The sequence below is a fragment of the Coffea arabica genome, chromosome 4c (assembly GCF_036785885.1).
Source record: "Coffea arabica cultivar ET-39 chromosome 4c, Coffea Arabica ET-39 HiFi, whole genome shotgun sequence".
Classification (NCBI taxonomy): Eukaryota; Viridiplantae; Streptophyta; class Magnoliopsida; order Gentianales; family Rubiaceae; genus Coffea; species Coffea arabica.
The window spans coordinates 48,753,736-48,762,892 of record NC_092316.1 but is presented as its reverse complement, the minus strand read 5'-3'; the positions used below and the strand labels follow the sequence as shown (position 1 = coordinate 48,762,892).

Sequence of the window (9,157 nt, the reverse complement as noted above, 5' to 3'; positions counted from 1 at the left end):
TGGATGTATGTGCCCCCACCGGTCAAAGAAATATTTCATGTTTCAGGTAGAAAATTGTGAATGATTCCATTTTCAACCTATAAATTGGTAATTGCACCTCCCCCGCCCTTCAGCCCCAAGCCAGATGAAAATAACTCCTTTTAGGCATTCAGTTTTAGAATTTTAGAGAATATATATATGTGTGTGTTTGTACGTGCGAGCGTGCGTGCGCACGCTCTTTAATAATTTGAATAAAGTCAAGATACATGCGTTTACAAGTAATTTGATAACAATTCTTAATAAAGAAAAAAGTAGTTCAGATACTTCATCACTTTATGTTATTGTGGGGGATCCCCAACACAATACATCAAGATGGTGGCATGATCACAGAGCAAACAACTAGCCATAAAAGCTATCTAACTATCGGGAAAAGCAGACCAATGCATTATATAAATCAGCAATTTCCTGTTTCTGGTCCACCTCTCCATTTAGTATCCACATTTCTAACATCTGAGATAATCTTGCCAACGATACAGTCTGCAAGCATGAGACCATCTCTAAACACAATCTGATATCTGAACTTGTGACAGCCCCACCTTCCCCTAAGGCGAACCAAAGGGTTCGGCGGACCGCCTGCCCAACTCTCGCCGGGACTCAGTCGTTCCTTAATCAAATCCGGAATACAACCAAAGGAATACATACAACAATCCAAAACTTAAGTGAAACTTATATATACATTGCTATCTCAAAAGGAAGTACAACCATCAAATGTACAAATGTTCTCACTTTCATACAACCAGCCCGTGCCAAGCACTAGGGCGAGAACCATTACAAAAACAAAGAGCTAGACCAAACTAGTCTATACCAAGCTCTCATCCTTGCGTGCCTTCCCCTGTTAAGAAAAACAAAACTAAAGGGATGAGCTAAAAGCTCAGTGAGGTTCCGAACACATAATCAAATAATCAATCCATTACATTAAACATAGAACATCAATAATTCAAGAAACATTTACCATGGAAAGCGATATTAACGCATACATTAAAAGGATACGGGCTCACAAGGAGCCATTTGTTCGTTCGTTCCTTCGTTTTCTTGTCGTTCCCCCTATTCCTCCAATCATTTAAAAATGAAATTTTGTAAGTAAAAACTCTCGTTCGTTCGTTCATTCTCCCCCATCTGGACGTTGGCCGGACTACAAGGTAATACTCTAGTATACCAAATTCACCCAGGGTCACCATATCGCCCGACCGAGTCCGCTTCTGGCTCGAGTCGATCGGTAACGAAAGGCAGGGTCCAATTCAGCCAAAAGGGTTACATCATGCGCAACTAATGTATTAATCATTAAATCATTGAAAATTTCACGTTTCATTTAGGTCGAGCGCGATAAAGTACACGCTCGCCTAGAAAATTCGTTTTGGAAATCATTGGAAACACTTAACACATTATCAAACAACAACAACAAGTCATGAAGTCAAGGAGAATATAACAAACAAGGAACACTCACCTATGTAGGCAAAACAACGTGCAAAATATTCCTTTCGGATATTATTTTTAATCACCGAGAAAACCTAAGATTAAACGAAAAGAATATTACAGCTCATTTAGCACAACAATTAGGTGAAATCAAAGAAACTCGACAAATGATGAATAGAACGTATAAAAGACTTTAAAGTGAAACGAGGACATTTGGACCCGTGGACAAAATAACTAGGGTTTCATAGACCAAATGTAAAACCAAACTCAAAAGGATTATAAAATTTTCTAATGGAAACACTTGAACTAAAAACAAGTCGGAATCCAACTAGATAGGCTAAAAAATACTGTTTTCGAAATCGTTTATATGGTTCAAAATCATCTCATATTCAAGTAGATATTATAGACTAAATGTCTTAATGAAATTCATGAAAAACGGAGGACAAAAATACCCAAGAAAACCCTAAACCACTCCTCTTTATTTGGTAAGAGCAAGTAAACATTTGGAGTTTCCAATTGAAGAAGGATCATGTTTTAAGATGGAAAAATGGTCATAGTATTTGCCAAACGAAAATATACAAGTTCAAATAGAAACTTAGCTCTCGAGCGAAAATTTGGGCAGCACGCCCTTTGTATTTTCCTATTTTCCAACCATTTATGGCTTCATTCTTTTCCTCAATCAAACCCAAAGTTACTCACAACACAAATTCATTTCAATAGCCGTTTAATAGGCTCAAGACAATACAAGGACAAAAATCAAGCTAAAAACAAGTGCAGAAATGAAATATAACAAAAAACAGATTTGACGGGTTCTTGCGTAAAGGACATATCCGAAGCTACGCCTATCGGATTGGGATAAAATTTATACCGTTTCGAAGCTAAGATAGAGAGCTACAATTTTTATAAAGACAACTTAGACCAAATCCCAGTGTAACCTAGTCAAATTCCCAATTCCCAGAACCAAATTCCAACTAATCGGCTAATTAACCATACTACCTTTAAATGGCCATATCTCAGGCTACCAAAGTCCGTTTAAGGTGTTCTTGGTGGTGTTGAAAATCTAAGACAGAATACTAAAACTTTTATGTTTTGGAAAATGGCTAAATCAGCACGGATCATAGTGAATAAATACAGTTAACTGGACAAATCTGTCTAAAACGGATCACTGGATGCGCCCTAAGTCAGCGAGGGTATTTTGGTCTTTTCACAGGCTACGTTGCTCCGATTGAGCTGAAATTTTGTAGAAAACTATAAAACATCATTATCTACAACTTTCATGTTTTGTACCAAGCCTAATTCGGCTTCTAACATGGAGCACTAAAACCGGACAGAATTGAAGTCATATTTTCCAGAAATCTGGAATTTTTTGGTTTCAATGATAACTTTCTTTATTTCTTGCTTCACTTGCTACCAAAACCCCCTATATAATCTTGGATACAACATATTTTAACCATACATCAAGTATAGGCAGCAATCCATCAAACCCTAATTCATGTAACTAAAAGGAAAAACACCCAAAACATGATAATAACCATCATTTACCACAAATGAGATGCTAAGCCAATTTAAACAAGATCAAGAGTAAGAAATGGGGAAGTCAGCATCATTACCTTGCTAAAGTGACTACCAAAAGCAACCCTAGCTCTTCCTTCCAAAATTTCACCAGCACCCCACTAGCTAAACACTCAAGGAAGGTTTTAATCGGTTTAGTTTTTTTTGTTTCCTCACTTGGGTGATCCAATTTCAAGATGGATTGGGCAGTTCTCCCTTGGGTTTTTCTCTCTCTCTCTCTCAGCCAAGGTAGCAGAAAAATGAGGAAGAAAGGCTGCTCCATGGTGATAAGAAGGCAAGGAAAAAAAATATCAACTAAGGGACCATAGGGTGGTGACACTTGTCACCACCAAGGCCATGAATTTTTCTCTCTCCCTTACATTTTTTGCCCCAATTTCGGCCAAGAAGATGAGTATGAGGGGGGGAGGGGAATATTTTGCAAAAATATCAAGGGTGTGTGGTGGTAAGGAAGTGGTGGTCAAGTGGCGGGTTCAATCGGTAGTGATCGATACCCGTCAGTTTCAACCGATTTTTCTTAAATCGCGTATACTAGAGTTTTTACCTTCTAATCACTAATTTATTATTATCACTTCTAATCATATAATATTTCCTCATTCAAAAGTCACTCTTAGCTACCAAATTTGATCCTCACTCGGTACCGAATAGTCACACTACGAAAAAACGTGAAAACCCTAATTCGCTCTTTCTTGAAAACGAGAAGTGAAAAACCTTTATTTTCATGTTCATTTGTACTCATGGTGAGGTGATTGGGTGATAGGGTTATTATAAAATCATAAGTTCCAAATAAAAGAAAATTTTTAAGAGAAACGTGAGGGATTTTACAATTCCAGTAATTAAAATTAGGGTTTCAATTAAAATATGAGAGATTTAAGAAAACCGGTTAGTCACAAGTAAATTAGGATTTTTTTTTTTATTAAAATCTTAGGGTTTCTAGTCTTTTAAAACAAAATAAGGTTTTAAGTCAAATCCAAAAAAATACACTTTAGTATTTTCTTTTCAAACAAAATAATATTTTTTTTAAAATAAAAATAAACTAAAGAAACCGTAATATCCTCTTTGAGACTAAACAAAAGATGATCCTAAAAGTTGGGGTATCACAGAACTTCCATAAATGGTATACAGATGCTGCTAAAATGACTCTTCTACCGCAACATATGAATGAGGCGTTTGAACAGTGTTTTACAAACCAAGTAATCTCAGTGTCAAGATTATCTGCCATTCTATATAAAAGACACTTTCTTTGCACAGTCTCCCATACAGTGTGAGAATGGACAAAGAAAGAACAGATGCTTCAGATCCTCATCTGCAGAAGATCAAAACACACATCCTGGTTCCCCTTCAATACCCGAAGAAATGAGCCCATCGTTTGTATTTAGTCTCTTCCTGCAGGCTAACCATAAGATAAAAGCAAGGCGCGAGACATGCTTCTTACCCCATACACGTTTAAACCAAGGAACAGGAGCACTTGGTACCACTTAACTGCATCAAAGCTGATTTGCAATATACATTCGACAAGCAGAAGAAAGCCAAATTGCTGAATCAGATTAGCCAGGGATAGGGAGCGGTTGAGGAGGCATAGCATTTATAAGAGATATTACCTCACCCCTCAGATATCTCCTATGAGGCCAATTCCCAGAACCACCACTAAGAATAGAGGACACTTTTGGCTTCTCAGAGTTCTTGAAGAGTTAAAACACTTGAGGAGAGAACGCTTGCAGTAAAGGACCCAGAAGGTGCCACCAGTTTTGCCAAAGAAAAGTTGCTTGACCATCACCAATAACCATCTGTATACATTGCCTAGCTATAGACCTGACCTTCAATAGCTTCCTCCAATTCCATGAACAAGAGGCTGAAGGAAGGAAGGAAAAAAAAACACCAGGTAAGTTGCAGCGAACATACTGACAGTTTATTTCATGTCGAAAGCTCCAGCAGCACACTTCTACCAAGTAGACATTAATGCATGAAAAAATATTCACTTTTCTTCAATATCAGGAATGAAAATACATAAATACTAGACAATGTTCTCCCTCTGCTCCTCATAAATCACCCTAGCCAAAGAAATTTGAAACATCCTTTCTCTCTTTTCTTGCTGAAAACCAACAGAAACACCATCAGAAAGAAGACAAGAAATCTGTGTATTTCAATCTGAATCAGATGAGCATAAAATAAACGCTTTTTTAACAGCAGAGATTTAGGGTATGTTATGCAGGTACTTAGAAATCTTGTGTCTGTAGAGCCTACCACATATATTACCTTAATGGTTTTAAGATCAAGAAGAATTCTTAAAAAGCCTCCAAATGGCAGGTTTAAAGCTTATAGGTTTCAAGGAAAAAGAAGACGAATGAATTTAAAACAACAGATTAGAAACTTATGCAACCGAAAATGTTTGGTTGCTCTGGTCAAAGATTCTCTCCCTTTTTAGTTTATGTAGTCAACTATGGCTTGGCGGTGAAAAGGTGAGGAGAATGCCTAGTATGAACTATATATTACCACCATTTGAGGACATGCTTGAGAAATTGCTTTGTTTGATCCCTTCCATCAGCCGGCTGATACCATGCCCTTCAGTGAAGGAGGAAATCACAAACCAGTGGATAAAGAAAGAATATCTCCTATCACCAGTAATTACCACATGAGCATTCACCATTCCTGAAGTGATGAAATCTCTTCACATCTCTCACAATAATCACTCTCTGCTCTGTGAGTGACATGAACTTTAATGCGTTATGGCAATCCCCACAAATGCGAAGGTTTTTATAAACCCTAATTGTGGCTCCAGGAGGAAGTTTTAGCAGGCCATAAACAACTGCTAGCTTCTCGCTGTGAGTTGACAAAGCGTACTCCTTCTGTTCAGACTCCATATCATGCAAGACAAATCTTGTGTCTGGAACATATCCCAGTTTCCTCATTCTCAGTCCTAACTCTTTTAGATACTCATAAATTGCTAGTACCTCAGGGTGTACAGTATCATCCACCAAAAATACATGCACTTTGTTATCAACCTCAATCCAACTACAAGCAGGCTCTTTCTTAACTCCTCTGTCTCGCATCAATTTTCGCACCTTGGCTGCATCATCCCAACGACCAGAACTTGAGAACATGTTTGACAAGAGTATGTAGGTTCCATCATGTTGCGGAATCAGATCAAAGAGTCGCTCTGCAGCTTGAACCCCTAAGTCTATATTTCGATGATTTCGACAACCAGCAAGGAAAGCTTCCTAAATAGGTGCCCCAGGCTCAAAAGGCATAGAATGAATTACATCTTTTGCTTCTAATAACTTTCCAGCTCGGCACAACAAATCAATATAACGCGCATAATGATCTTCACCAGGGCTTATTCCAAATTTCTCATACATTGAATTAAAAAGGCGGCTTCCTTCTTGCACCAAACCCGCATGAGCACAGGCAGAAAGAACAGTGAGGAAGGTTATTCGATCAGGAGCTATTTCTTCACCCAGCATGTCTTCAAAAAGTCTCAGTGCCTGACAGCCGTGTCCATGCTGGCCTAAGGCGGCTATCATTGCATTCCAAGATACTGAATCCACATAGGGCATGGTAAGAAACAAGAAGTGTGCTGCCTCAACAACACCACATCTAGCATACATTGTTATTAATGCATTTCCAGCTGAAAGGCTTGAATCAAAACCAAGCAGCACCAGCTGAGTGTGAAGTTGTCGCCCGTGCTCTAAAGCTGCAAGCACTGCACAAGAAGTAATTGCCCCAGCAAAAGCATAATCACACTGTTCAATACCATTTAACCTCATCTGATTGAACAGCTTCAAACCTTCCTCTCCAAACCCATTTTGTGCAAATCCTGCTATCATAACTGTCCATGATAAAGAATTTTTCTCAGGCATCTGGTCAAAAAACGATTTTGCTTCTCTAATTCTTCTTGCGCTCACATATGCTGATAAGATTGCATTCCAAGAAACAAGATCCTTAACAACAGCCTTGTCAAATATTTTACGGGCATCATCAATCTTATTACATTTCCAGTAGAATGTCATCAGGGAATTGCTGACAGAGACTGAAAATTCCCCTCCAGTTGTGGGCTCTGTTCGTAGAATGTGAGCATGCAGCTGCTTTCCATGAAGAAATAATCCAGCCTCCGCACAGGCACTAATGATACTGGTATACGTATATTCATCGTGCTTAATGCCTAACAGACACATCCTTCTAAACATTTCTAATGCTTCAGAAGAATATCCCTTGTGCGCATATCCTGAAATCATTGCATTCCAAGCAACCACCAATTTCTCCTCCATTCCGTCAAAGACTTCACGAGCAGCAGCAAGCTCATTGTTTTTCACATATCCTGTAATGATAGTTGTCCAGGACAATTCATCCCTCACAGGCATCTCATCAAATAACTTCCTTGCTGAGCCCAACAAAGAAGAGGCAGACACTAATGGCGATGCGGCACACTTTACATACACCGATATAAGCGCATTCATCACCGAGATTACCATGCCAGTTCCAGACTTGACAACTGCACAATGGAGCTGCCCGCAATGCTTTTCTTGATCAGCTATTAAAGCCAAAGCACTAACTACACTTGTATATGTAAAGTTATCGGGCCAAAAACCATTCTTACTCATATCATTAAACAGCCTAATTGCGGCATTGCCATCATCGTTGTGCGAAAAGCAGGTGATCATAGCATTATATATAACTGTATCCCGAACCCGCAAAGGTGTCCCATCAAAAATAGCCCTTGCAAGCTTAGGACTCCCAGAAGCAGAATATGCAGCTATTAAAGTGGTTCTTGCGACAACATCTGGTTGGGGAATTCTATCAAACAGTTTCTTGGCGTATCCAAGGTTAGATGATTTACAATACACATCAATCAAGCGGTTGAGAATGTGGCCACGCGGCTTGAACCCAGAAGTTATCATGTGGCCATGGATGGTGCGGGCTCGGGTATATGAGGTGGGGCTGTGGGGGCAGCACAGCTGAAGTTGGGCAGCGCAGCGGTTGGCAACTGCACGCCTGTCAACATGATGAATGGTTTCCTCCACCATGGCAAGGGCGGCGACAGCTGTGGCACTCATTCTTGCTAGTCGAGACTAGCCAGTGGAATCAAATGGTCAGCAATTTCGTTGAAGAAAGGGGTTAATAGATGAGATTTTGCCATCAGTGGCGGGAGAAGCATCTGCCAACCGGACATTTTTTGAATGAGAAAATGTTGACGGTTAGGGGAAGGAACGGAGAGAATTTTAAAAAGGGATAATTTGAGAAACCCCCCCTAAGGTTTCTCACAATATCGCTCAGCCTCTTTTAAGGTTTTTAAATTCTTACTTACCTCTTTTGAATTGCCATTTTTTTGTAATATTTTAACCCCTTTGGAGGAAATAGAAGAAAGATAAAATTTTTATTCCAACAATACCTTTATGTTATCCTACTTCTAAAGTTCATAACAACAGTAACAAATAAAATAAGGTTAAATTTTTATAAGATGTATGTAGATACCAAATTTTAAATAATTTGTATGTTGCATCTATTTCATAATTTTTGTTTTAGATTGTTTGCATTTTTAGTTCATTATCGTTTGTTTTGCACTTTTAGTTGTTATTTCATTTTAGTTTTACTCATTTTGCCCTTTTAATTTGTCTAGTTCATTTGCTATTTATTTTTATTTGTCATATTAGTTTTATTCACTTTTTAGTTTTTTAATTTTTAGTTTTTAGTTTTTGTTTTATAAGTTTTTAAGTTTAGCGTAGAGTTTCTAGAAAAAGAAAAAAAGGGGAAAAGGAAAACATTCAAAAAATATATATATGTTTTAATCATTTTTGTTTTATTCTTTACTTTCTTGGAAAAAATGGAAAAAACGATGAAAATGGAAAATGAAAAAAAGAGGAATTTGGAAATTGCATTTTTTGTTGTTTCTAGTTTATTTTTCATCCAATATTAATTAAAGTGTTTTTTGTTATTTATTTCTGTTATTTTTAATGTTGTTGCAAAAAAAAAAAAAAAAAGAAAAGGAAAAATTGCTCCGCGGCATGCGAGCTGCCGCGACTTGCAAAGGAAAGGTTCGGCAGCCCCTTGGCTGCAAATTGCAGAAGGAGGACTGGGTTTTAGGGATTGGAGATGCCCATATAAATAGAAGAGGAGGTTAGCAGCCGCAGGAGAGAGTTGG

At 38.2% G+C, this 9,157-nt stretch overlaps 1 protein-coding gene across 1 annotated transcript; it reads right to left on the bottom strand.

Annotated features, from left to right (window-relative positions):
- Window positions 1–4,079: 4,079 nt before the first annotated feature.
- LOC113738676 (pentatricopeptide repeat-containing protein At1g25360) lies at window positions 4,080–8,266 on the bottom strand. Its single transcript, XM_027265913.2, is given in 2 exon segments — window positions 4,080–4,873; window positions 5,515–8,266. A coding segment is annotated over 1 exon segment (2,436 nt). The 5' UTR covers window positions 8,073–8,266; the 3' UTR covers window positions 4,080–4,873; window positions 5,515–5,636.
- Between the last annotated feature and the right edge of the window lie 891 nt (window positions 8,267–9,157).